Source organism: Melospiza melodia, chromosome 2, assembly GCF_035770615.1.
Source record: "Melospiza melodia melodia isolate bMelMel2 chromosome 2, bMelMel2.pri, whole genome shotgun sequence".
NCBI lineage: Eukaryota > Metazoa > Chordata > Aves > Passeriformes > Passerellidae > Melospiza > Melospiza melodia.
In genome coordinates this window covers 5,028,604-5,054,664 of record NC_086195.1, presented here as the reverse complement: position 1 = coordinate 5,054,664, position 26,061 = coordinate 5,028,604, and the positions used below count along the sequence as shown (strand labels likewise).

The 26,061-nt window shown below is 45.9% G+C and overlaps 1 protein-coding gene across 3 annotated transcripts; it reads left to right on the top strand.

The window, feature by feature from the left end:
* The first annotated feature begins 675 nt into the window (after positions 1-675).
* Positions 676-26,061, top strand: RIPK4 (receptor interacting serine/threonine kinase 4). Of its 3 annotated transcripts, none has more exons than XM_063181045.1 (8): positions 676-879; positions 10,919-11,210; positions 19,068-19,216; positions 19,949-19,998; positions 21,017-21,175; positions 22,050-22,156; positions 22,671-22,923; positions 23,876-26,061. In XM_063181045.1, exons 1-8 carry the CDS (start codon positions 686-688, stop codon positions 25,051-25,053), a joined length of 2,382 nt encoding a protein of 793 aa, XP_063037115.1. In that variant the 5' UTR covers positions 676-685; the 3' UTR covers positions 25,054-26,061. The 3 variants fall into 3 exon arrangements, with proteins under 3 accessions (XP_063037115.1, XP_063037122.1, XP_063037133.1); XM_063181052.1 differs by lacking the exon at positions 676-879 and adding an exon at positions 6,177-6,271; XM_063181063.1 differs by lacking the exon at positions 676-879 and adding an exon at positions 6,210-6,345.

Sequence of the window (26,061 nt, the reverse complement as noted above, 5' to 3'; positions counted from 1 at the left end):
CAGACAGACAGACAGACAGACAGACAGACAGACAGCAGCCTGGGGCAGGCTGGCCAGAGTCCCGCACTCCAGGCTGGGATGTGCGGATCAGGGGATGGAGGGACCGGAACCCAGAGGGGAAGGAGAAAAGGCAGGAATGGAGGAGAAAAGGCAGGAATGGAGGAGAAAAGGCAGGAATGGAGGAGAAAAGGCAGGAATAGAGGAGAAAAGGGAGGGATGAAGGAGAAAAGACAGGAATGAAGGAGAAAAGGCAGGAATGAAGACGAAAAGGCAGGAACGAAGGAGAAAAGGCAAGAACGAAGGAAAAAAGGCAGGAACGAAGAAAAAAAGGCAGGAATGAAGGAGAAAAGGCAGGAATGAAGGAGAAAAGACAGGAATGAGGTGGCCGGCGCTTCCCTCTCCTTTATTCAACACTTTATTTGTCACAGTTTATTTGTCCCAGCTCGGCAGCGTGCGCTCCCCTCCCGCCCCATCGCTCCGGACGCGAGCATCGCCCCGGGGCTGCTCCAAGCCCAGAGCTGCCCCTCTGCTCCGTCCCGGGACGGCAGAAGGAGCCGTGCAGAGCCCACCCACGGGCCCGGCCCAGGAAGTGACGGCAGCCCGGGCACACCTGAGTCACTCACCTGGGCGGCAGCGGCGGCGCTGCGCTCCGCGGGCCGGGCGGCTCCGGGCACACGGCGCGGCCATGGCGAGGGACACCGCGGGCCACGGCGGCTCCCCCTGGGCCATGGGGCTGCTCAGAACCTTCGAGGAGAGCGAGTTCAGCAGCTGGGAGAAGATCGGCTCCGGGGGGTTCGGGCAGGTGTACAAGGTGCGGCATCTCCACTGGAAGACGTGGCTCGCCATCAAGTGTTCGCCCAGCCTGCATGTGGATGAGAAGTAAGGGGGGGGAAAAGGGAATGGGGATATTGTGGGGACGAGGGATTATTCCCAAAGCCCTCGGTCCCCCCGCGGATGCGCGGCCGGGGAGCTGCGGGGCGAGCGAGCGCTCCCGGTGTGCAGCCCTGCCCGTGTCACAGCCAGCGGCAGGAACCATGGAATACCCCAAATACCCTGAATTTAGGGGCCCAGATGTCCTGCCTGTTCGCTGGGATGCATGAAATATCCCAAATGCCCTGCGTGTTCCCTGGGAACCATGGAATACCCCAAATGTCCTGCGTGTTCCCTAGGATGGATGAAATGTCCCAAATATCCTGCGTGTTCTCTGGGGTGCATGAAATACCCCAAATGTCCTGCGCGTTCCCCGAGATGCGTGAAATACCCAAAATGTTCTGCGTGTTCCCTAGGAACAATGAAATATCCCAAATGTTCTGCCTGGTCCCTGGGATGCATGAAATATCCCAAACGTCCTGCTGGTTCTCTGGGATGCAAGAAATACCCCAAATGTCCTGCGTGTTCCCTAGGAACAATGAAATATCCCAAATATCCTGCCGGTTCCCTGGGAACCATGAAATACCCCAAATGTCCTGTGTGTTCCCTGGGAACCATTAAATACCCCAAATGTCCTGCGGGTTCCCTGGGCACTATGGAATGCCCCAAATGTCCTGCGGGTTCCCTGGGCCCTATGGAATGCCCCAAATGTCCTGCCGGTTCTCTGGGAGCCTTGAACCGCCCTGGTGTCCCGCCTGTCCCTCGGAGCCATGCGGAAAGCATTCCTGCCCTGCCCGGCTCTGCGTGTGCCGGCTTGCACGGACCCGCTGCGGCCCCGGCAGGCGCCGACCGAGCCGGGATGGGATGGGGTGGGATGGGAAGGGCAGGGCAGGAGGATTGGGAATGTGTCTGGGATGCAGGGGCTTGGATAGAGCCAGGTCTGGCTGCCAGGTGCAGGAGTTGTGGCCGATGTGGTTGGGGTGTTGGGGTGCGGGCGTGGAGCCGCGGGTTCGGTGTCTTTGGGGCGCTGAAAGGAGCCGGGCTGGGCAATGTGTCCGGCCCCGGGGCAGGGGCAGCGCTCGTCCGTGTGTCTGTGTGCTCCAGGTGAGGCCGTGCAGGTGTGCTGCAGTGCGGGTGAAGGTGCCCCACGGCGGGACTGCGCTGCCCTCTGTCACTCGGCGAGGACGATGGGCTGTGCTGCGCTCACGCTGTGACTGCGGAGTCACAGATGGGTTTGGGTTGAGAAAGACCTTCAAGCTCATCCCCTGCCATGACCAGGGACGCTTTCCACTGTCACAGGTTGCTCCAAACCCCATCCAAGGTGCCCTTGAGCACCTCCAGGGACGGGAGCTATCGAGGGCAGATCTCCTTTCCAGGAGGGGAAGGCTGTCAGGTGCAGCTTTAGGGACATCCCTGTGTTGTAGGGACAGAGGCGGCTTCAGCCTCTGTGCACAGGGAGGTGAATACCCCCAAGTCGTGTTCCTGGAGCTTTCCCAGCTCCACTTGATCTCTGGGATCTCCACCAGCTCACAAGCTGATTCTGCAGTTCAGTTTTTGAGACGTGGGTTGGCTCGGTCACAAAAGGTTTCCTGTTGGTGCCTGAAAACATTTGTAAACCCATCTTCTGCAGGATTTCTGGGGTATTGAGCATCTTTTCCAGTATCTGAATTGCTGACTTTGCAGTAGCCATAGGACATTAAATTTCATTAAGTGTCCTTTGGAGAGGGAGAGTTTACTATAAGCACAGGGTAACTGTGCTGTCTGTGAATAAAATGGAAAAGACCTTGAAGTTGCACAGTGTATTTTATTGTGCTAATCTGCAAGCCCCCTACTATTAAAACCTCAAAGGAGATTTCAGGCTTGATGCTTATTGATCAAAATACTACCGTGGCTGATTAATTTTGAAGTTAGGATTAAAACATGTCTGAAAAATAAGCTAGAACTTTTCATTTGTAGTGTACATCCAGAAATTTACTCTGAAAGTTAATTTCCACTCTGAGAAAAAGGATGCTGTCACCTATTTTAATATGACTAGTAATTAATTTTATTATTTATTTATTTATTAGTTTAATATTTAATAATTTGTTTTGAGATTTGCTATCAGACCTCTATATTAATATGTACCACGTGCAGTAGAGAGCCACCTGTCCCTCCGTGGCTGTGAGGTGTGCAAATGCTGGAAGACCATACAAACATGCAGCTCACTAAGCAAAAAATGCCCTCAGAATTTGGGAAATTTGAGGCCATAGAGCTCCTGCAGCTTCTGATTGATTTTAATAAACCACTCCTTAAAGCACTAATTTATTTTACTGCAGAATCTGTGCTTCAGATGCTTGAGGAGAAATTGAAGTGTCTCTGGCCTTTGAAAGAGCTAAATAAATGTAAACTGTTTTTTAAAATATTTTTTTAATTGCTCATTTGATTCATGGGCTGTTCTATCAAGCCCCTTACAGGAGATGGTTATGCTGAGACTTTTTACCCAAAACTTTTCTAATAAACTTGTGCTATTCAAATGGTGGGGTGGGGGGCACAGCCTCTTCAGCTGGCAGGCTGCAACAAGCCTGTGTAATTAGATTGTTAATCCAGGAGATTAACTTGACTAGCTGTTTCTTGGAACCCTGTGAAGAGTTAGAAGAATTGCCAGTGGTATCAGAAACATTAAGTGGAAAGCACAGAGGCCTTTTCTGATGTATTTATTTGGTACCACATTAAAACCCCGTTTGTAATGGCTTGGTGGTGGTAATACCCTGTGGAGTCTCTCTTGCCGTGTTTCTGCAGACAGTGAGAGATTTGGAGTAATTCCCTCAGCAATTATCACATCACAGAGCCAAGTGGCCTCAAGCAGAAGAAAAACTGAATGTAGAGCCAGCAGTGTTTTTTACCTTTAAGCCCAAGCCCTCTCAGACAACCCAGCCAGATTCCATTGCTAACACCTTATTTTAAGATCCCACTTTCCTGAGATCTCCTTTCTCTCCTGGGACTCAGGATGCTCTCAGTATGGGGAGGTTCAAGGTAAATCTGAAAAAAAGAATTTTGTGACCCAGAAGTGTGGAGGAGCCTCTCTTGCAGGACTTGCAGTGGAAGTCTCTTCTCTTTATCCCTGTGGTCTGGAGAAAAACAGCGGCAAAATCAAGAAAATCCTTTGTTGATTTCTTCTGCTGGACATAAACGTGCTGAGTGTAAGGTGTAACATTTCCTGGAGAGGGATCTTTACTGGAGGTGTTGGCCATGGGGTGACTACAGGCTGTGGAGGTGGAAAAAAATTCTTGATTAGGAAAAAAAAAAACCCAAAAAACAAGCAAAGCCCTACATATTTCTCCTTCTGCACATCCTGGATTTGGGAATGGAGCAGGACTTTGAAGTTGAGGAGGTTTTAGAATTGCCTTGCTGGTAGTGGAGGCTGCATTTATTTGGGTGAATGAATGTCTCTTCTGTGTAGGGAGAACTTAAGAGTCACCTTGTGCTCCTTAAAGAGTTGGGGAGAGCCTGGCTGTCCTCTAATCCTCTGGTACCAGAACTGCACAGATTTGTTAGCAGGGCTGACATCTGTTAAACCTGAAAAAAGAGATTTTTTTCGTTTTTCCCACCCTCCCCCCCCAATACTCTGCCCTGACCACGCAGTGCTTTCTGTCTCATATTCACATTCTTCTCTGCAAGTCAGCAGTGTGGAAATTGTTAAATATGAACCCTGCAGAGCAGAGGCCACTGTGTGCTCTCTAAACCTCTGCCATGATGCAGGGGAGAGGAATTCTGAGGATATTCAGGGGTGGTGTAATTTGATGGACCCCCACCTGCACCACCAGGACTTTGTGAAGAGGGAGCTGAAATTCCTGACTGCAGAGCAGAGCAGGGCTGGATCTCCCCTGGCTGCTCTGTGTCTGGAGGTGCCTCACACAAATGGCCCCAATTACAATTTTTTTTGAGCTTCTCTGGAGCAATTTTTGAGTTTCTCTGGAGCAACTTTTAACTGCCCTGTCTCAGACTGCATTAGGGAAATGCGGTGGTGGTGGTGGGGGAATATAAAACTGCAAGGACTGCCTGGTGAGTCTAAGGTTGTAGTTTTACAGCAGTGTTATCTCTAGGGCACGAAGATTGGATCCATGCAAATGCAGGCCCAGCTGTAATTCCTGCTGTTCCTGTGGCAGGGTTTGTGGGACTGGGGCAGTGGGCAAGAGGAGGCCCTTGTGTCTGCAGGAGCATCCAAGGAATGCAGCCCTGTCTGTCTGATGTGGAGTGGGAGCAGACAGCTCTTTGGAGGGCTCCCATTCATGTAATATTTCTAATTGCTTTGGAAGTGACTGATCTGTGCTGACTTTTGTGACAGAGATGCTCTCTTGGCACTGGAGCCAGTGCTGGAGCTCTTGATGTGTGGGCCCCTGTCTCCTGCTACTATTTACAGGAGAAAGTGTGTGCAGCCCATCATTTACATGATCTCAGCTGTCCTGGGTGTAACATTTTCTTTTTTTCTTTTTTCTTTTTTCTTTTTTCTTTTTTCTTTTTTCTTTTTTCTTTTTTCTTTTTTCTTTTTTCTTTTTTCTTTCTTCTTTCTTCTTTCTTCTTTCTTCTTTCTTTTTTTTTTTCTTTTTTTTTTTTCCTTTTTTCTTTTTTTTCTTTTTTCTTTTTTTCTTTATTTTCTTTTTTCTCTCTTTTCCCTTTTCCTTTTTCCCTTTTCCTTTTTCCCTTTTCCTTTTTCCCCTTTCCTTTTTCCTTTTTCCCTTTTTCTCTCTTTCTTTTCTTTTTTCTCTTTTTCTTTCTTCTTTTTCTTTTTCTTTTCCCCCCTTTTTGTCCATTTTTCATTGTCCAATTTTTCCCCGCCCCTTCTTTTTCCCCTGTTCTTTCTGTTCCCCCCTTCTTTTCCCCCTTTTTCCCTCTTCTTTCCTCCTCTTTCCCCCTTCTTTTCCCTTTTTTCTTTTTCCTTTATTACAATAAAATTAGGATACCCCACTGCAGCGAGAGGGGAGCGGAGCCGCGCCTCCTAGAAAAAATAATCCCAACTCTTTACCCGCGTGGCTACAAAATAAAATCTAGGCTTAAACCTACAGCTCTGGGCTGAGAAACCCCAGCAGGAGCTTTGCTTTTCCTTCCCTTTGGATAACTCGGGATGACTCCTGAGCTCAGAATACCGGAGCAGTCCCATCCCCATCCTTGCTGCATCCTTGGATGCGCGGGATGCGCTCTGGGGGCCGCGCTCGGTGTTGGGGCTCCAGGACCGCCTCATTCTGTGCCCAGCGCCGGTGGCATCCTCAGGGCCAAGGGGAGGGAGGGGAGAGACCTTTGATCTGTGCCTGCTGCAGGAGATCTTGCCTTAACCAGCTGCTGGTGTTAGTGGCGTTCATGCGAGCGCGCTCCTAATGACGGCTCTGGCTCCCTTCGCCGCTTTTGTCTTTTCTGCTTTCAGAAGGTGACAGGGGTCCTTTGGAAAGATGCTTGGAAGCTGTGCCAGGCCTCTGGCTGGTTCGGTTTTGAGTGCTCTGGGTATGGGAAACGCTAAGGGTGGTGGTAATTGTTGCATGGGGGCTTTAAACAGGTAAATTACATAGACGGCACTTGCCTGTTATTCTCTTAATTCATTCAATGAACTGGATCTGGCCCAAGCAGAAATGGAGCTTTTTTTAAAACAACATTATTTTTATGAAAGAGAAAATTCTGGGCTTTTTTCTTCTTTCCCTTTCTGCTTTCAGAAGGTGACAGGGGTCCTTTGGAAAGATGCTTGGAAGCTGTTCCAGGCCTCTGGCTGGTTCGGTTTTGACTGCTCTTGGTATGGGAAACGCTAAGGGTGGTGGTAATTGTTGCAAGGGGGCTTTAAACAGGTAAATTACATGGAGGGCACTCGCCTGTTATTCTGTTAATTCACTCAATGAACTGGATCTGGCCCAAGCAGAAATGGAGTTTTTTAAAAAAACATTATTTTGGGTGGTAATTGTTGCAAGGGGGCTTTAAACAGGTAAATTACATAGAAGGCACTTGCCTGTTATTCTCTTAATTCACTCAATGAATTAATTATTCTGCTGGATATGGTCCAAGCAGAAATGGAGCTTTTTTTAAAACAACATTATTTTTATGAAAGAGAAAATTCTGGGTTTCTTTCTTCTTTCCCTTTCTGCTTTCAGAAGGTGACAGGGGTCCTTTTGACAGCTGTGCCAGGCCTCTGGCTGATGGGGTTTTGAGTGCTCTGGGTATGGGAGAGTGCTAAGGGTGGTTGCATAGTGGGGTTTATTTAAACAGGCAAATTACATAGAGAGCACTCGCCTGTTATTCTCTTAATTCACTCAATGAACTGGATCTGGCCCAAGCAGAAATGGAGTTTTTTTAAAGAAACGTTATTTTGGGTGGTAATTGTTGCAAGGGGGCTTTAAACACGCAAATTACACACAGGGCACTTGCCTGTTATTCTCTTAATTCACTCTATGAACTGAGTCTGGTCCAAGCAGAAATGGAGCTTTTTAAAAAAAATTATTTTAATGAAACAGAAAATTCTGGTTTTTTTCTCCTTTCCTTTTTCTGCTTTCAGAAGGTGGCAGGGGTCCTTTTGACAGCTGTGCCAAGCCTCTGGCTGATTCAGTTTTGAATGCTCTGGGTATGGGAAAGTGCTAAGGGTGGTAATTGTTGCATGGGGGCTTTAAACAGCTAAATTACATAGAGGGCACTCACCTGTTATTCTCTTAATTCACTCCAGTCCAAGCAGAAATGGAGCTTTTTTTAAAAAAAAAACCATTATTTTAATGAAACAGAAAATTCTGGATCTGGCCCAAGCAGAAAAGGAGTTTTTTTTAAAAACATTATTTTGGGTGGTAATTGTTGTGTGGGGGCTTTAAACAGGTAAATTACATAGAAGGCACTCATCTGTTATTCTGTTAATTCACTCTATGAACTGGATCTGGCCCAAGCAGAAATGGAGCTTTAAAAAAAAAAAAAAAAACAACACATTATTTTAATGAAACAGAAAATGCAGGGCTTTTTTCTTCTTTCCTTTTCTGCTTTCAGAAGGTGACAGGGGTCCTTTTGACAGCTGTGCCAGGCCTCTGGCTGATGGGGTTTTGAGTGCTCTGGGTATGGGAGAGTGCTAAGGGTGGTTGCATAGTGGGGTTTATTTAAACAGGCAAATTACACATAGAGCACTCGCCTGTTATTCTCTTAATTCACTCAATGAACTGGATCTGGCCCAAGCAGAAATGGAGTTTTTTTTAAAAAAACATTATTTTGGGTGGTAATTGTTGCAAGGGGGCTTCAAACAGGCAAATTACACAGCACTTGCCTGTTATTCTCTTAATTCACTCAATGAAGTGGATGTGGTCCAAGCAGAAATGGAGCTTTTTGAAAAAAAAAATTATTTTAATGGAACAGAAAATTCTGGTTTTTTTTCTTCTTTCCCTTTCTGCTTTCAGAAGGTGACAGGGGTGCTTTGGTGCTTGAACGCTGTGCCAGGCCTCTGGCTGGTTCAGTTTTGAATGCTCTGGGTATGGGAAAGTGCTAAGGGTGGTAATTGTTGCATGGGGGCTTTAAACAGCTAAATTACATAGAGGGCACTTGCCTGTTATTTGGTTAATTCACTCTGGTCCAAGCAGAAATGGAGCTTTTTTTAAAAAAAGCCATTATTTTAATGGAACAGAAAAGTCAGGTTTTTTAGAAAACGCCCCATTTCCAGCAGCCAATCTGTGCTTTCGGCGATGCTCTCTGAGGCTGTTGCTAGCCTGAGAACCTGAGTCTGGTGGCTCTTGTCAGACCTTGGCTGTTGCTGGGCTTTGCTTTGCCTGGGAGGGCTCAGACAGGTATTTTACATCCCTGACTCCAGCTCGGGTGAATTATGCTGGCTCTGCGTGTGGCTTGGGGGCAAGGAGTTGGTTGTGTTATTCATGGGCGCTCCCTTCCAGCGTGCCAAAGAGCAAACTGGGGACTTGTCTGCAAAGGCAATTATTTCACAAGAGAGTTGCTGTAGGGAGCAGCAGGAGCCAACATGGTTAATGGAAAAGATTTCTCTTATCTTTTTTGTTTCTCTCTCTGTGCAACATGGCTAATGGAAAAGGTTTCTGTTTCTCTCTCTGTGTGTCCGTCCCTCTTTAAGCCATTTTTCAGCCTGATCTTGCCTCTGAAATGGGTTTGCTGCTCCTGGCTGGGTCCTGGTGGGAAATGTTACCTGCAGCAGGTGAACAGCAGACCACATTGCCAGCCTTGGGGAGTGCCCTGCTGCCCAGTCTGCGAGCTAAATGACAGCTCCCAAAATCTGAGAGTCCCTCACAGGCTGTGCTTCAGCTTCTTCCAGGTCATCCAGGCATTGGGGGACACATAAGAAGAGAAAACTTGGCTGTGTGCAGGCTGGATTTAGTGTTTTCTCTTTTTAGAAGTGCACAATGCTACTAGCTGGCCTTGGATTTGAAATTTTAAAACCAAAACCAAAACAGGTTTGATTGAGCTGAGGTTCTACCATGAGGCTCCCACTGTGGTAACTGGCATCACTTGTTGGTGGCACACAGCACAAACTTTGTCCTTTTACTTCAGGTACTGCTGTCCATTAGACAGTGTGCACATCTTGGGTGCATTGCAGGAGCTGTAATAAGAGAGGGTCTGCTCAGGAAATTTTACCTGTCTGACCTCCCCGTGCCCTCTTCTGTGAATCTGTGGCAGCAGCAGTGATGTGTCAGTGCCCAAAGCTGCTCTGGGCAGGGTTCATAATCACTGATAATGCAGTTTTTACAGATTGAGGGGTCTTTAAAACATCAAGCGTGGCCCCTCTTTGTGGGCACAGCCAGCCCCTTGTCTCCTCTTTCCAATCTGTGGGCTGCTGCAGAAGGCTGTGAGTGAGGTGCAGAAGAAAAGCACAGCAATTAAGGGTCCTGCCCTGGGTGGCTGCAGCTGGGACTGAGTAACACTTACCCCTGTGCAGGGTCAGGCTGGAGTGACCTGTAAACAACCCGGGGTGCTCATTACAGCTGCCAGGCCCAGGCCTGTTACATCACTGAAAATGATGAGCTGGGAGATTTAGGCACCTGCTGGAGCTCAGTGAGTGCAGTTTTGGACTTGTCAGAGCTGTATTTTGGGGAGGCTTTCGTTGTGTTGTGTCCCCCTGGCTACAGCCAGCAGTTTGCTCCCCTCAGTGGTGGGTCCAAGGATTCCTCTCCCAAGGGTTGGGTTTGTGAGCACTCAGGATGCACCAGCAGGGCTGGTGAAGAGATGCTGTCTGGCTTCTGTTCTGATTAACACAGCCTTGTGACTCACCAAAAGTTAATTACTTCAGCCCAAGGAGCTCCAGCAGTGTAAATCTGGGCTCTAAGTGTATCATCCTCCTTCTGAGCAGCACAGCACGACCATCAGAGCAGGGAGATGGGCTTTGCACTCAGGATATTCACACTGTAGATGTGTAGGGCTCACCTGTGCTCCTGCAGCTGGGAGCTGCCTACGGTCCGAGGTGAGACAGAGACAATACAAAGCAACACACTCCATTTCCAGAAGGCTTCAAACTGTTTTAAATTTTTATTCTCTTAATTCACTCAACTGGATCTGGTCCAAGCAGAAATTGAGCTTTTTTTAAAAAATGTTATTTTATGAAACAGAAAATTCTGGGTTTTTTTTAGAAAATGCTCCACTAATAATTAATTTTTATTATAGCATGCATGCTTTTTGTACATTCTTACAAAACTCATAAGTTTACACTTTACTCATTGCTCATAAGAGACAAACCAAGTGCTCATTGGAATAGGCAGTTGCAAGTTTCTCTTATTTATCCTTCTTTCTTTCCTGGTTTCTATGTCAATGACCTTGGTAGAAAATTCTTTCGGGGGTAAACATGGATCCTCTTATCAAACTTCTCTCTGGCTCACAGAAGTTGCTGTAAAACCTCTTCCTTCCACAGCCAACCACTGAAAGCATAAAACCCCAAATTGGTAAATATGGAAATACACCTGGGAAGGATGTTCAGGCTGGTGAGATGCAGCGTGGGTCAGCCAGGGGATGATGTGAAATGTGTGTTGGGTTTTATAGGAAACATTTTGTGCTGTTTGGCTTGAGGAGAAGCAGCTGCTCCATCCTTCACCTCCCACTCTCTTCCACCCAGGGAGCGCATGGAGTTACTGGAAGAAGCCAGGAAGATGGAAATGGCAAAGTTTCGCTACATCCTCCCTGTCTATGGCATCTGCAGAGAGCCAGTGGGCCTGGTGATGGAATACATGGAGACAGGGTCCCTGGAGAAGCTGCTGGCCTCCGAGCCCCTGCCCTGGGAGCTGCGCTTCCGCATCATCCACGAGACCGCGGTGGGCATGAACTTCCTGCACTGCATGTCCCCTCCCCTGCTCCACCTGGACCTCAAGCCTGCAAACATCCTGCTGGATGCCCACTACCACGTCAAGGTATGCACTGGATGCTCTGTGCCAGGGCGTCCGAGCTTTGGATGGTCCCCCAGGTGCAAAAAGGCTGAGAGAAAGCAGCAGCGTTCCTTTGGAATTAGAGAAATGCTCACTGAGCCAACACCTCTGATTCCCATGTTAAAATCCACCCAGATAGAGCTCTTAAAGAAATGCACCTGGTTTATGCACCATTTAATGCATTTTATTTTAGTCCATAAATAGAGGTGTGGTTAGGGAAGTTGTGAGAAAACCCCTGAAATTTTAGAAGGATGCAGGTCAGGAACTGCATCTCTTAACTGCATTCAGGAACTCAGGAACTCTGGTTCTGTGACCTAATGGGTCCTGCTACAAATTTCTTTGAGAACAGAGGGAGAAAAATGGTGTGAACCTCTAAATCATCTTTGCCACTTCCACAGTTGCCACAATTGCCTTGTTCTGGTCTTTGTCTGCAGCACAAAATGCACAGATCTCATTTACAGCTATAGCCTGGAGAAGCCTTCCCAGAGGCAGCTCATTTCCATTTGCTCGGGGCATGTACAGTGAGGAAGGATCTCTGTCCTGACTGTTCATGCATGCCAGAGGTCACTGGAAGGAATTTCTTTTGTGGCTGTAACAGCATGAAATTATTTTTGTTATCCATTTCCAGAGTAAACAGGCAAACTTGTTAGCCTTCTCTGCTGGAGGTTCTGTGGTCAGCTGGACCAATGAGGTTGTGCTTCCTTCCTCAACTTTCTTTTTAGAGAGCACAGAGACTGAAATACATTTTTTTCCCTGTTTTCTTTTTGTGTTCAAATTTTTTTTTTAGCAGTGCCATAATCCATCTGCTCCCTGTTCTCCTGGCCCCCTCACTGATCAAGTGCCTTTGGTCTTCCCTGTATCATTCTAAAAATGAAGTTTTCATTAAATAAAGACAGATTTCCTGGTGTCATGTAGGGTTGGAGCCTTAAGAGGTGTGTGCCACTAATGAAGCCACACTTGTGACGGTCTCAGCTTTTTTACTAGGCCTCTTAGTCATTTATTTCTTAGAAGGATTTTCTTTCTGAGGTAGGAGGCATCTGCAGGTGGTCATGCTATTATGACCATAACATCAGGATTTCAACTGTTGAAAGCCTGTTCTCACACAATAGCGCTGAGAGACCTTTGCTAAGTATTTATTTACTTAAAAGTTCATGCTTGCTTGCATAACTTCTTAAATTCCTGATTCTTGACTCATCCATGAGCCCAGATAGCAAGGCTGTGTTTTTCTCACTGTTTCAGGAGGTTGAAGTGCCTGATGCACAGCCCATATCTGGGTGGTGATGTAACACGAGGGGGCAAAGTGCAAAATGTCCAAAAATAGAAAAGTCTCTGGTGAGGTCATTGCTGACATCCCTGATGTGCTTCTACACAAAACACATCAAGGTCGTCAAATCCTTTCCATGGAGTCCAGAAAGGAATGGTGTAATCCAAACCTTTTCCAGCCAGCAGTCTTCTACATCCACAGGCATCTTGGAAAGCCCTCCAAGAAGCAGAGCAGGCACAGGAATCCATATGCAGAATGAGAGATGCACATATTCTGTGAGGTGCCTTCCCTTTAAAAATGTGGCCCCGAACCTTCTTTTTGTGTGACCTGAAATTTACAATTAAACTTCAGACCCTGCAGCTTGATTTAATGTGCATTTTCTTGCTGGAAGGCTAATGGGAGCTGCTGATTGAAGTGTTTTTAAGTGTCAGCATTAATTTAGTATGTGACCTGTCCCTAATAGAGTCCTAAGGTGAGCGAAGAGACGTTGCAGACTGCAAAAGAAGAGTTTGTAGGTAGGGAGGACTTTACAAACTGTTTGCCCTTGAGCCAGGAAGCAGTCAGTCTTCCAGAGGAGAGCCCTGGAAATGCTGCTGTGCCATCCTGCAGTTAAATGCAAACACACCCTGCTCCTTTTACGAGTGCTGTGATCACTGCAAAGCCCTGAGTGAGGCTGGTGACTCAGGCAGGGCTGCTGAGCAGAACTTATCATCAAGTGGGTGCCTCCATATCATAAAGCCTGGCCATTACATAAGCCTGGGCTGAATTGGGAGGATAATTAGGAGGATGGGCAGGGATACAGATAGACAGATATTGACTTTACCCAAGGCACATTGGGGGATTCCCTGGTGATTTTAAGTGTTTGTGTGTAACGTGTAGAGAGAAAGGTTTGCTGGTTTTTGGAAGGTGCACACATCCATCCTCCCTTGTGAATTGGTGCTGGGAGCTCCCTTCCCTGCCATGTCCTGCTCCATCTTGTTTGCCTTAAACACTGTGCTTTTCTTGGCAGGATTATTCCATACCCAGGCAGGCTTTGTCTTCCTCCATGCCAACCTTTTTCTCTTATTCACACCACCAAGATCCTCCCTTTCTCCAGTGTTCCTCATATCCAGTCTTCCTCATATCCCATCTTCCAATATTTACACGCTGTCTGACATCTATTTCTTTGCTCACCCACATCTTTTGAGCTTATTCCTCAGCTCTGCTGCCCTCCCCACACTCTCTGGATGTGTCCCCTGAGCTGCTCTGATGTGGCAATCGCTGGCACTGGGGAAGCAATGCCACATTCCAGCGCTGCCCTCGTGGGCTGGGAGTTTGCTCCTTCCCTGCTGCAATGTGATCTCTCTGCAGGGCCCTGGCTAGGAGAATAAACACCCCACCACGTGCAGAAATCTCATGCCCAGCTTGTTGCCAGCTGCCATGCCCTCGTGATCTCTGTTGCTGCTTCACAGCTCTCCTGTCTTCCAAAACCTCGTGGTCAAGAGTGTTACTTTTTATTCGGGTGTTAAAAATTAAGCCAACCTGCAGCTTAATACTTTTGGGGGAAAACATTATTTTTAAGCTCTTGTTTCTCTCACTATCCAGCCTGGGTTTTTGCAACTCCTCATCTTGTCATATATATATATATATATATATATATATTTGTACAGATACACACAGATACATACATGTGTGGGTTTGTACACACAGAGACAAGCCTGACCAGCTGTTTTTCATCTCCTACATTTTGGTTTTAAGGAACTTGAAGGAGAACAAGCTGCTGTCAGCTGTGCACTGCTTTAAGCTCTCTGTAGTTCCTTTTCTCCCCTCCCCAGTTCTCCAGTTTAAAGCAATGTGAAATTTGCTGCTGTGTTGTACCGTGCTGATGGTCTTGCCTCTGTGGTCTTCACTTTCATTTGCTTCAGCTGCAAAATTTCTGAGAATGGAGTTAGAAGCAGCCTAGTCAGATGGCAAATTTCATGATCAGAAAGCTTTTTCATGTAGGTTGTTAACTGTAGGGCCGAGCAATACCCAGAGGCCAGGCTGGTGAAGAGCAGTTGTCTCTTTATTAGACTGCCTGATGTAGGTGGCACAGCCACTTTATCAGCTGCAATTGCTCTCCTGTTATTACAGATGAGGAGAGCCTTTGTTCTGTGTGTCCCTTCTGCTTGTTTCCTACCCTGCCTGATCAAGGTTTCCATGCAGGGCTGTTGTTGCATGGCTCTTTAATCCCAACCAACAAAGCTGGTTTGCACCTTGATCAATTCTCTGATCGATCTGATTGTGGTGGTAGGGGAGGGAACAAAACCATCCCTATTACAGTAATGCAGATTCAGGATGGATTAAAATGGGTGTTTGGCTTTGGGTTGTTTGTGGTGCTTCTGAAAAGAGCATTACAAATGTCCCACCTGAAACTGGTTTGGAGGAGTTAAAAGTTTCAGGGAAGGTTGGAAAAGGATGGAAATACAATCTGTTTCAAAAAAGTTTTTTTTAGAAGCTAACTGAAGTGCATTCATTAAAAAAACCCTATTCATAAAGACATAACTTTGAAGTGCACATTGTGTTGGTATTTGGAATTCATTTTTAGTCATAATTTTTAGTAATCCAAATCTGTGACCTGTGCAAATTGCTTAAAAATTTCAGGCATTTTTAAAAAACAAAAAATGTAACTGCCTTTCCCCCTACCCCCAGAAAAAACAAACAAAGGAAACATCCCTGCCACCAGACACCCTAATAACCCACAGACAAATATGGGGCCATTCTCAATATCCAAGTGCAGAGACTTCATACAGAGACAAATACTGCATGTTGGAGCTCAGATTAAAAATTAATCCAGTGGATTTGATGCAGAAAACCTTTTGGTGAACTCTGTCCCTGAGTCCATTGAAGTGGGTTCTTGAGTTTTGCTTGCAGAAAAATTACATAAAGCATCAGGAGCTAAGTGCACAGTTCAGGACATCAGGAGGTGAGAGCAGAGTTCAGGGCAGCCTGTCAGGGAAAAAAAAAGCACTTTCCAAGCACTCATTTTATTCCTGGGAGCTAGATCCTTGCAGTGCTTGACTGTAGTAGCTGTTGTGGTTATGTGAGTGTATCTTCTAGTTTTCAAAAAAAAATTACATTACAAAGTAGAAAAAAATTATAAAAAGCATCTAAAACTTTGCAAGTGAGCGTTTTTGTACGAACTAGAATGGACAGATCCACGAATGGCAGAAGCAGAGAAAGTCTTGCGTGCACTGAGTTGAAAAACAAACCGAACTAAAAATAAAAACAAATAAATAGAAATCTTCAGATCTCGGAGCCCTTCAGTAGAGCGAGCGTTGCTGGAAGTGGGCAGGAGAACACGTGCAGCTCCTGTCCCAGCTCGGTGCTCATGTGTTGGCTCTCATGCAGCCCTTGGAGGAGCAGAGCTGCCTGAACATGAACAGCCCAGAGCCTGCGTGGGCTCTGGCCAAGGCTCCTTCCCCTTCTCCCAGCGCCCGCTGTGGGTTTTGTGTGGAGCCTCCGTGTCTCCCCTGCTGCTGCCACGTGTGCTTTTCATGGGACCCACCTGAAATCACTGATGCTGGTGCCTCAGGTTTTAGGTTTTATATGTTTCAGATTCTGTGCTGCTTTAGTGTGTGGGTCTGGGCTTCGTATAAGGGAATGGTGAGCTCTGTGCACAGAGCAGGGAGACAAAACAATTCCTGCTCCAGCTGGGCACCGAGGACAAATGATCCAAATCTCAGGCCCAAGAGCATAAACCATGTAGACCCAAAAGAGAAAAACAAGCAGCATGGGACTGCATAACCTAAAGCTGGAATTGGACAATGAATTTAAAAATGCAAATGAAGCAGAACTTATCAAAGTGAGAGACCCCGTGCCTGGTCGTGCATTTTGGGACCATTTTGGTTCATTTTGGGTTCATTTTGTGACCATTTTGGTTCATTTTGGGGCCATTTTGGTTCATCTTGGGTGCAGCCTTGGCTGGGCTCTTGTGCTGCCCAAGGTGCATCCATTGAGGAAATCCTTTTAATAAATCCCTGCTTTATTCTTTAGCTCTGTCCAGTCTCTGTTCTAGGTCAGCCTACACAAGGCATCAATGTGAAGGAGCAAGATTGTGGATTCCCTTGGAATTTAGGGGAAGGGCAGAGCCTGGGGTGGGCTGCAGGGACCAGCAAGGATGTGGAGGAAGGAGTGGGGAAGGGTGCTCCACTTTCACTGCCTCCCCCAGCCAGGGAGTTGCAGAACGAGGTGCCTGGCAAGCAATTTAAAGGCAAACCAGGCGAGTTAAATGGCTGCATCTTCCACCCACTGCACAGTTCCCACTGGTGTTTAAAGAGCCTGCATGGCTAAATACACCCCATGTAGTGTGGAAAATTCGCCCTAGAGGAACTAATAAAAGCCACAAAAAGCTGTCTGCAGAATGTTGCTGTTTTGTTGCAGCCTGCAAGATAACAATTCCTCAATTTCCAGTGCTTTCTCCTGCAGAATTTGGTATGATCGAAGCCCTGCTGTACAGGTGATTATTGACATAACACCCAGTCCTTCACACTAGGTAGGGACAGTTCCACAAGGTGATGTTCTTGCTAGCCCAGGGAGGGTGTATGCTATATAACTTAGCTGTTTCTTAGTTTGTAGGGTGATTTTTTCCTGTCTGGAGTGCTCAGCTCTGCCTTAGCCCCCAGCCTTAGATTCAAACCGTAGCTGGTGGCTCCAAACACAGGAGTGTCACCCTGCTGTCTGCATTTCATCTTCATTTCTTAACTCAGGCAGTAGGAAACACGCCATTGTTTAGACAAAGAGGGAGGTGTGTGGCTTTAATTATGCCTGGATTTCTTGAGGTGTACACAAGCCTGTGCCTCACGTTAATCAAAGGAGAGCAGCGCTTCGGATCCGTTCAGACTTGCAGGGTTCAGTTCATTTATGAACCTGACACCACAGCCTGCCTTGGTGCTGGGCTTGGGCTTTTGTTCTCCTGTGGAGCACCAAGTGCCCCAGACTCACGCAGGATTTCCTGTGGTGGTCAGTTTGGCTCTCCCCAGGGTGACCTGGTGTGTGGACAAGGTTTCTTGCTGCTTTCCTGGGCTCTAATGCTTGGCTTAGTGAGAAATCCAGCAATCCCTCTCTTGAGAGTGTAGCTCCACAAGGATGAGAAACTATTCCTCCAGATAACTTTGCTTTTTCCCCTTTTTTCCCCCTCTTTTATTTCTTTCCCTTGTGTGTGGGTTTGTTTTTTTTTTTTGTTCTCAAGTCATTCCCACATTACTCTACAGATCAAAGAAGGACAACAGCTTGGACATACCTGTGTTTTAGGGTGCAGGACTTCTCCAGCCCCTTCAGCTCTGCTGAGCTCTTTGTCCATGGGAGAAGTTCTTGCTGAAGCTGTGTGGGTTGCTTTGTTTGTTTTATGGCAAAGGGAGATTCCTTGCATGGCTGTGTAATGTGCGTGTTCTCCAGGAGGCTGAAGCTGGCAGCAGTTTTCTCCCTTTCCAGTAATGGACACATGTTACAACTGGTTTTGTGGTATCTTTAGAGAGAAACTTCTCAAAGTGTGCCTATTAAAAAAAAAAAAAAAAAAAAAAAAGGCAAAGCTTTTTTTTAATTATGCTTGTTGTTTTGAGGGAAAACTTTCTCAAAGGAGAAGCTGTGAAGATCAAAAGAGGAATGAGTCATTGAAAAACCTGAGTATTTATTAGATAAAAGGAATGTATAAGTTAGGGGGAGGGGGAGTCTTATCTGACATGTAGACAAAAATCAGTGGGCTCAGTGGTCCAAAAAGACTTGACTTTTCTTGAAATTACCACTTGGCATAATAGACATTTTTATCCAGTGGGAAATAAGTAAGACAAAGGAAATTCCTGCCCTATCTGTTTGCTCGATGATTGGTATGCCTTTGAGAGCAAATGAATGCATATTTGCCTGACACTTCAAATTAAAGTGGAGGTGTGTCCTTTTTATAAACTTGCTGTCACTTGTTGTGCTCATTTCAGCTGTGCTCCCTGCGTCACTGCACCAACTTGCTGTATCTCCTGGCTGCCAAAAAGAGTTCCCAGTGTGGCTTTTTGGTGTGTGTGTGTTTCCATTTGGGTTTTTGTAGCACTTGGTGGCTCTGCTGTTGGGCTTGGTGCTCATTGGCACGGTCAGTGTAGCAGGGATACCTGAAAGGGCGATTCTTCAGAGTTCATTGCAGAGCCAGGGCATTTAAACACCTCATAGAATGTGAGGTTATGTAGGGAAAGGGGGTGGCAGGGCCAATAATTACATTAAAGTAGTTTGCAGTAGCTAAATTCGACTGGTTTAAATTACAATAAATTGTCTTGACTGTTTGTTGTGTTTGCTATGTAATGGGCTGGCATGCTGCTGCTTGCAAGAACTGCTTGCCTTTATTTTTTTTTCCTTCTTCTTTTAGCTTAACCATAAAGAAAAGCCTACCATAGCATTATGCTTCCAGAGATGTTTTATTGGCTTAATATTTCTGAACAGCCCTTCACTGTATTTGTTGGGTGATCCTGTTGCATCTTTGTTGTTCTTTGCAGAAAATATTTTGTGAGCACCTTGAAGGTGTGATGGCACCATGCACTTTTCTCACTTTCTTCCTCCTCCTTTTTTTTTTCCTTCAGATTTCTGACTTTGGGCTTGCAAAGTGCAATGGCTTGTCCCATTCCCATGACATCAGCATGGATGGCTTGTGTGGCACCATTGCCTATCTGCCTCCAGAGCGCATCAAGGAGAAAAACAGGTGTTTTGACACCAAACATGATGTGTACAGGTCAGTGAACTATGAAGACACCTAAATGCTATTTTAGTAACCCTGTAAAATGGGCCCTTTTTTAAAGCATGAAACCCCTAAATCCAATTTGAGCCTCATCTTGAAATGTGTCATATTTGCTTTGGGTTTTGCAAAGTCCTTGTAGGGTAGAGGCCTTTTAAAAACTGCAGGTGATGCTGGGTCTTGAAATCACTTGTTGGCAGTGGGAGGCACTCTGCCCACCTTTAATTTCCCTTCTAAAGGTACATCCTGACCTACTTTTTGAGTCTGTGACAAAATTCTGAGTTATCTTCAGTGGATTTCATCACTAGGTCTTTGGCTCTTCTTTCATGGCAAGATTATTAGGAAAAGGAACTCACAGCTTTAGATTAAAAAGATATCTCTTCTTCTAAATTAAATTGATTTATTTAAAGTCATCTTGCAGGGCAGAAACATTAAATTAAACCCACTGTAATGCTTTCTCTGATTTTGTCAGGGTGGATGTGGAGTGGTTGGTAAATGCTACCAAGGACTTGGCAGCCTCCAGCAAGTCCCTGTGTTTGCTGCCTCAGGTTCCTCCCTGCCAAAGCCAGACTTTGAAATCGTGGTTCTTAGCTTCATTCCTCTGTGTGTGTGTTCATCAGCTGAATTAGGTGCAAAAGGGATAAGGGAAATAAATTACACTTCGGTGAGATTTTTTGGTTAAAAAATTTTCTAGAATTTTTTTTTACCTTTTAAAATTTTTTTTGGTAGCTTTTCCATCGTGGTTTGGGGAGTTCTTACACAGAAGAAGCCTTTTGCAGGTAAGTTATGTGTTATCTTGGATATTTTTTTCCTTTTTCCCATTAATAAGCACACTTTTTGCCCCACCAACCCTAGATTTTTGTGCATGACCTCCAAATTCTGACAGTCTTGAGTGGTAGAGACTTTTAAGCTCTCAAATTCTGATCGCAAGCTTAAATTCTCCTTTGTCCTGTGTCATGAAAACAGAACTTGTATTGCTGCAGGGACCCTTGTCTGCACATTTCTGCTTCTGCTGGGGTTTGCTGCACAGCTTCAGATCAGTGTGTGGCAAAGCCACCTTGGCAGGCAGCTCTGCTGTTGTTCAGAGGCAGCTCCTCTGTAGAGAGGTTCTGTAGTTTATTTGTAGATTGTGGGTACAAATTTCTTCCTTAAAAAAAAAAAAAAAGGAAAGAAAAGAAAAGCTGTCTGTGAGAATAAGCCTTGTTCCACCCCACAGTAAATGCACCTCAAGAGGCAGCTGTTTATTCTTTATGACTTTCCTGTGTCTGTGACTGGCCTATGTATAGCAAACATGTCCCAGCAAGTTCCAGTCTACTATTAGTTTTTCTCCCAGTGAGGGATTCCTTTTAGCCCAGTGATTGATTTACAGGCAGGAGCTGCATTGCTGCACCTCTTGATTTATGTTCTTCCTTCACCTTTATGAATACTTCAGGTACCTGGTCTAAATAAAACCTGAGGTTCTGTTTTCTTACAGCAGATATGGAAATCCAAAGAGAAGTAGCAAAGAACTTTTTGAGGGTTTTTTTCCCTTTTGTTCTTTATCTTTAATGGGTGGAAAAAGAACAGTCACTCACTGAAAATTGTTTTATAAATGATACATGAGAAGCAGTTGTTACTGCATTAAAAAATATCTTGTTGGAGAAGACAACCAACAATTTTTCCCCCTATTGATAAGAAATCTAGAAAAAAAAAGTGTGAAAACAAATTTTCAGCTTAATGTACTCTTAATACTCTTGGAAAAAAGAGAAGTGATTCCTTTTGCTGGGCCATCTAAATCTGTGTGCTTTTGCTTTGCAGAGGAAAACAACATTTTACATATTATGGTAAAAGTAGTTAAAGGGCACCGCCCAGAGCTACCTGCTGTTTCCAAATCCAGACCTCAGTCATGTAATAACTTGATCAAACTGATGCAAAAATGTTGGCAAGATGATCCTGGTGAACGGCCAACATTTCAAGGTAAGATTTCCTCTTAACTTGGCTGCCCATTTATTCTGCTGTGAGTCACATTATTGCTCAGGACTCTGCTAATCCTTGGGGTAAAGGCTGAGAAGCTCTGTGACAGAGTAAACAGAGCACATTGTGTGGTGGAGACAATGATACAGGCCACTTAGTCATTTGTGGAGGAAGGGATTATCTGAGGACATGTCTGACCATGATGGTGTTATGTAAACACGCCAGGAATAAGCCTTGCACTGAGCCATTGGTCCATTGAGCCAGAAATGATGTTGATTTCTGATAGTGAGTGTCAGGGCATAAGCCAAGCTGGAGCTGGTGTGGTTTGCAGTGTACCAAAGCATTGAAGGACCTGGCTCTTGAAATTTGTACATTGAGAAACTGAATTATTTTCTTGTATTGAAACAGTTTGTACAGTCACTTTTCTGCCAGTAAAAGGTCTGAACTTGTCCAAAGCACCTGTTATGAATTCAAGTGTGCAGAGGGATGTAGCTTCATTTAGAAGAATGGGAGAGATTTGCCTCTTCCTTCTCCTCCTGCTCAAACAAGGAATGGGGACTGAAGGGATGAGGGATTCCATCTTTGAAAAAACCATATCTAAATCTGCCAGCAGTACAGTGGTTCCTATTTCCCAGTCCTGCAGTGTGGGCCCTGTGTAACACCAGCCTGTTGTGACTGAAAATGAATTGTTTGGGCAGCCCTGTGTGCCCTTGGCTTGGCTGTACATTTGTGCCCACTGGAATGGTCAGCACTGGAGTTCTCCCTCAGCAGCTCAGAGATTTTACGTTCAGTTGATAGAGAAAGGCAGCAGGGCATCTCAGAAACTCTCCTTCTGAAAAAAACCAAACACTAAAACTTTCTTTTATTTTCTTCAAAGAAATCACTTCAGAAACAGAGGCCCTTTGTGAAAAACCAGAAGATGACACAAAGGAGATGATAACTCAGGACCTGGACACCAAGAATGCCCCAGAGCAGCAGCCTGAGGTATTTTCTCTTTCACTTCTTGTTCAAACTTGCAGGGTTTTGGGAGGAACAGGCTCCTTTATGACCTGGAAGATTCCAAGCAACCTTCTTTTTGCTGCTTTTGAGCACCACCTTGACTGATAGAAGTGGGTCTTGGTGAAGGACTGGGATGCACAAATGACAGCAGGAGCATGGACCAGCTCAGGAAAACCTCAGGGCAGAACCAGATGACAAGTGCATCTTATTCTGGGGAGGGAGAGCAGGACAGTTCGGAAATAAAGGCTGGAACTGTGTGGGTGTGACTGATCTTAAAACCATCATAGACAGAAGAGCCACAAGGCTTTAGTGGCTCTGTGAATAGTGATGGAAACTGCCCTCCTGCTTCTGAAAAAATTCAGTGACTTTTTATTCATAGGTTTCATTTAATACTAACAGTGTTTAAATGCTACCCGCAAACCAACAAATTTATGCTTCTTCTGTAGGGCTCAGTTTTGTTTGCTGACCTTTCTAAAATGCTTGTGTGCTTCTCTTGAAGGGGATTTGTGCACTATCCCAGAAGAAACAGGAGCCTGCTCTACCATCAGTTAAGGATTACAGTCTCTCAGAGCTGCTGTCCCAGCTGGATTCGGGGATTTCACAGACTATGGAAGGCCCTGAGGAGCTCAGCCGCAGCTCTTCTGAGTCCAAACTTGCCTCCAGTGACAAGAGGCTTTCAGGAGTTTCATCTGTAGATTCAGCTTTTTCATCCAGAGGATCCCTTTCCCTTTCCTTTGAACGGGAGAGTTCAGGTAATGGTCAAGTTTTCCTTTGTAGTTGTTTGGATTGGGGCATGGGAGTCAATGGGCTGGAGAACAGAATAACATTCTGGAAATTACTGTTAGCCTTGCTTTCTCTTGCTGTCAGCACTACAAATTTGTTTACTGGAGGTAGTTATTTAAAAGGAAAAAAATAAAAACAAAACAAAAAAAACACCTATGTGGTTCCCAAACATGATCTAATGAGAAATAATAAATCTCATTTAGTTTTGTAAAGGAGTAAACTCCCATTAAAGCAATTACAGAATCAGTCATGTAGAGGTTGGTTGGAAGGGAGGTCACTACTAGTCCAGCATCCTGCTTGACATGGGATTAAAGCCACTTGCCCAGTCAGGTCAGCTGAGTTTGTGGCTTTTTCAGTTATACTAAGCCTAAACCTCAAGACTTTATTTTTTGAGAGGACTCAAGCCACCTTCTCAGCAGCCCCTGGGGCCATTGTGATAAAGACCCCCTCACTTTTACTTTTCATTCCAGGGCTGCAAACCCCAGACATCTGTTTTCCAGTGAGGTAAACAATGGTTAGTGCAGGGAGATCAACCACAACATCCTTTGGTCTTCATGCCACAACAAAGGGAGTTAGTGGGGGCCCAAATCTGACCTGAAAATGTTCTGGGACTCCTGTGGAGCAAGGGGTATGAATTGCTGTGCAGGCAGCTCATTGCTGGGGGGGGTATAGTTTGATGGGTGTCAGAATTGTGGTGTTGTCTTTTCAATAGAATCTTAGAACAGTTTGGGTTGGAATGGACATTTAATGAGCATGGACATCTTCAAATAGCTCAAGCTGAATGTGTTCAGGCATGGGAAATCCACCACCTCTCTGGGCTCTGGGCAGCCTGTTCCAGTGTTTCACCACCATGGTAAAAATGGGTAATCATGGTAAAATGTTTTTCATGGTAAAAAAATTTTCTTCCTTGTATCCATTTAGATATTGGTACCACAGACATACAGAAGAGGAAGCTAACGGAGGCGATTTTATCCGGAGATACCAGCAAGCTGATGAAGATCCTCCAGCCTCAAGATGTTGATATTGTTTTAGATGGGAACTCCAGCCTTCTGCACTTGGCTGTTGAAGCAGGTCAAGAAGAATGTGTCAAATGGCTCCTGCTGTACAACGCCAACCCTAACCTCACCAACAAGAAAGGGTCCACCCCTCTTCACATAGCCATCGAGAAGAGATTTAAAAGCATCGTGGAACTGATTATGGCCAGGAAAATCAACGTCAACGCCAAAGACGAGGACCAGTGGACCGCTCTCCACTTTGCTGCCCAGAACGGGGATGACTTCAGCACCAAAATGCTGCTTGACAAGAACGCGTCCTTAAACGAGGTGGATTTTGAGGGCAGAGCCCCCATCCACATAGCCTGCCAGTACGGCCAGGAGAACATCGTGCGCATCCTGCTGAGGAGAGGCGTCAACGTCAACATCAAGGGCAAGGACGACTGGGTGCCCCTTCACTACGCCGCCTGGCAGGGCCACCTGCCCATCGTGAAGCTGCTGGCCAAGCAGCGCGGCGCCGACGTCAACGTGCAGACCGTGGACGGGAGGACCTCGCTGCACCTGGCCGCCCAGCGGGGTCACTACCGCGTGGCCCGGCTCCTCATCGACCTGGAGTCGGACGTCAACGTGCGCAACGGGCTCCTGCAGACTGCTCTGCACATCGCCGCTGAGACCGGCCACACCAGCACCTCCAGGCTGCTCCTCAAGCACGGGGCAGACATGGAGGCCGCCACGGCTGAGGGATACACCGCCCTGCACTTGGCGTCGCGCAGCGGCCACTTGGCCACGACGAAGCTGCTGATGGATGAGAGGGCCAGCGTGCTAGCCAGAGGGCCTTTAAACAGGACAGCGCTGCACCTTGCCGCGGAAAACGGGCACTCTGAGGTGGTGGAAGAACTTGTCAGTGCGGAGAATATCGATATTTCTGACAGCGAGGGGTTCACGGCTCTGCACCTGGCCGCGCGAGGGGGGCACGCCAAAGCGGTGGAGGTTCTCCTCAAGCACGGGGCCCACACTGACATGCCGAGACCCAAGGGTCAGGCCCCGCTCCCTCCTGCTCAGCACAGCAGGAATAGCTCGCTCACGGTGTTGTTAAGTGACACTTAAGCCAAAGGTGCCCAGTGGTGCTTTTTTACCTGGTGTGAGGAGGCTGCTGGAGCTCAGGGCCTTCTCCAGCCACGCAGGGATGCGCTCACCGGCGGTGGCAGATGATGGACTGAGGTGTTTGAGTGGAACTGAGACCAGGTACTGGAGTCTGCCGTGGTCTGTGTCACTCATTCCATGCCTGCCCACCCTGCCTGGATCCGGACATTCCCCTCCCCAAGGACATTGTGAGAGAAGGATGCAACTTGTGTGCTCTCCCTGCTTTGTTTTTTTTTTCCTTATGTGCCAAACTAATTTAAGAACTAACATTATGCTTTTTTTTATTTTCATCAAAGCAAAAAGCAAAAAAAAAAAGATGGCATAGATTTGTGGTTCATTATTTTCATCAAAGCAAAAAGCAAAAAAAAAAAAGATGGCATAGATTTGTGGTTCATTGATATTTTGGGCTGAAAGCCACCAGTGTAGAATAAGCACAACAGCAGTCTGCTGGAAAATAATGCAGGAGTTGAGGAAAGGGCTGTTTAAGGTACAGTTAATCACATTTCTGCTACGTTTTTTAATGAAGACATTGATTACAGATTTCCACATACTCAAAGTTTATGAGGCAGACTTAATAACAAGGCAGGATTAAAAAAAAAAATTAAGCAGAAGTAAAAGCTTAACACTGCTATCTTCATGTACAGTACTCCCTTGTAAGTATCCTGAGATCAGTAAACTGGATTAGGTGCTTAGTGGTTTGTCTTAAATGAGCAAGTAAAGAGCTGAAATTCGTACTGGACTGGAACTGGATGGTCTGTTCTAACACCATTGTACCAATTTGTAAAACACTGTTTGGAGAGGTTGATGATAGAATTGATATACTGTGTATATAGGATTTCTACCTGTTGTACGCTTTTTTCTACTGAAGAAAATAGATTGCTTAGAGTGGGTATGTTTTAATACACCTTTTAATTTCACTCTTTTCGAAGTACAAATGTGGCCTGTTATTAATAAAAAAATTGTGTTCCACAA

What these genes read in the sequence shown, in the direction of transcription:
- RIPK4 (XM_063181045.1), top strand. Translation starts at nt 686, where the DNA reads ATGGCGAGGGACACCGCGGGCCACGGCGGCTCCCCCTGGGCCATGGGG. An exon ending in AGCCTGCATGTGGATGAGAA is followed by an intron (nt 880 to 10,918) that starts GTAAGGGGGGGG and finishes TCTTCCACCCAG; the next exon opens with GGAGCGCATGGAGTTACTGG. An exon ending in CTTTGAACGGGAGAGTTCAG is followed by an intron (nt 22,924 to 23,875) that starts GTAATGGTCAAG and finishes GTATCCATTTAG; the next exon opens with ATATTGGTACCACAGACATA.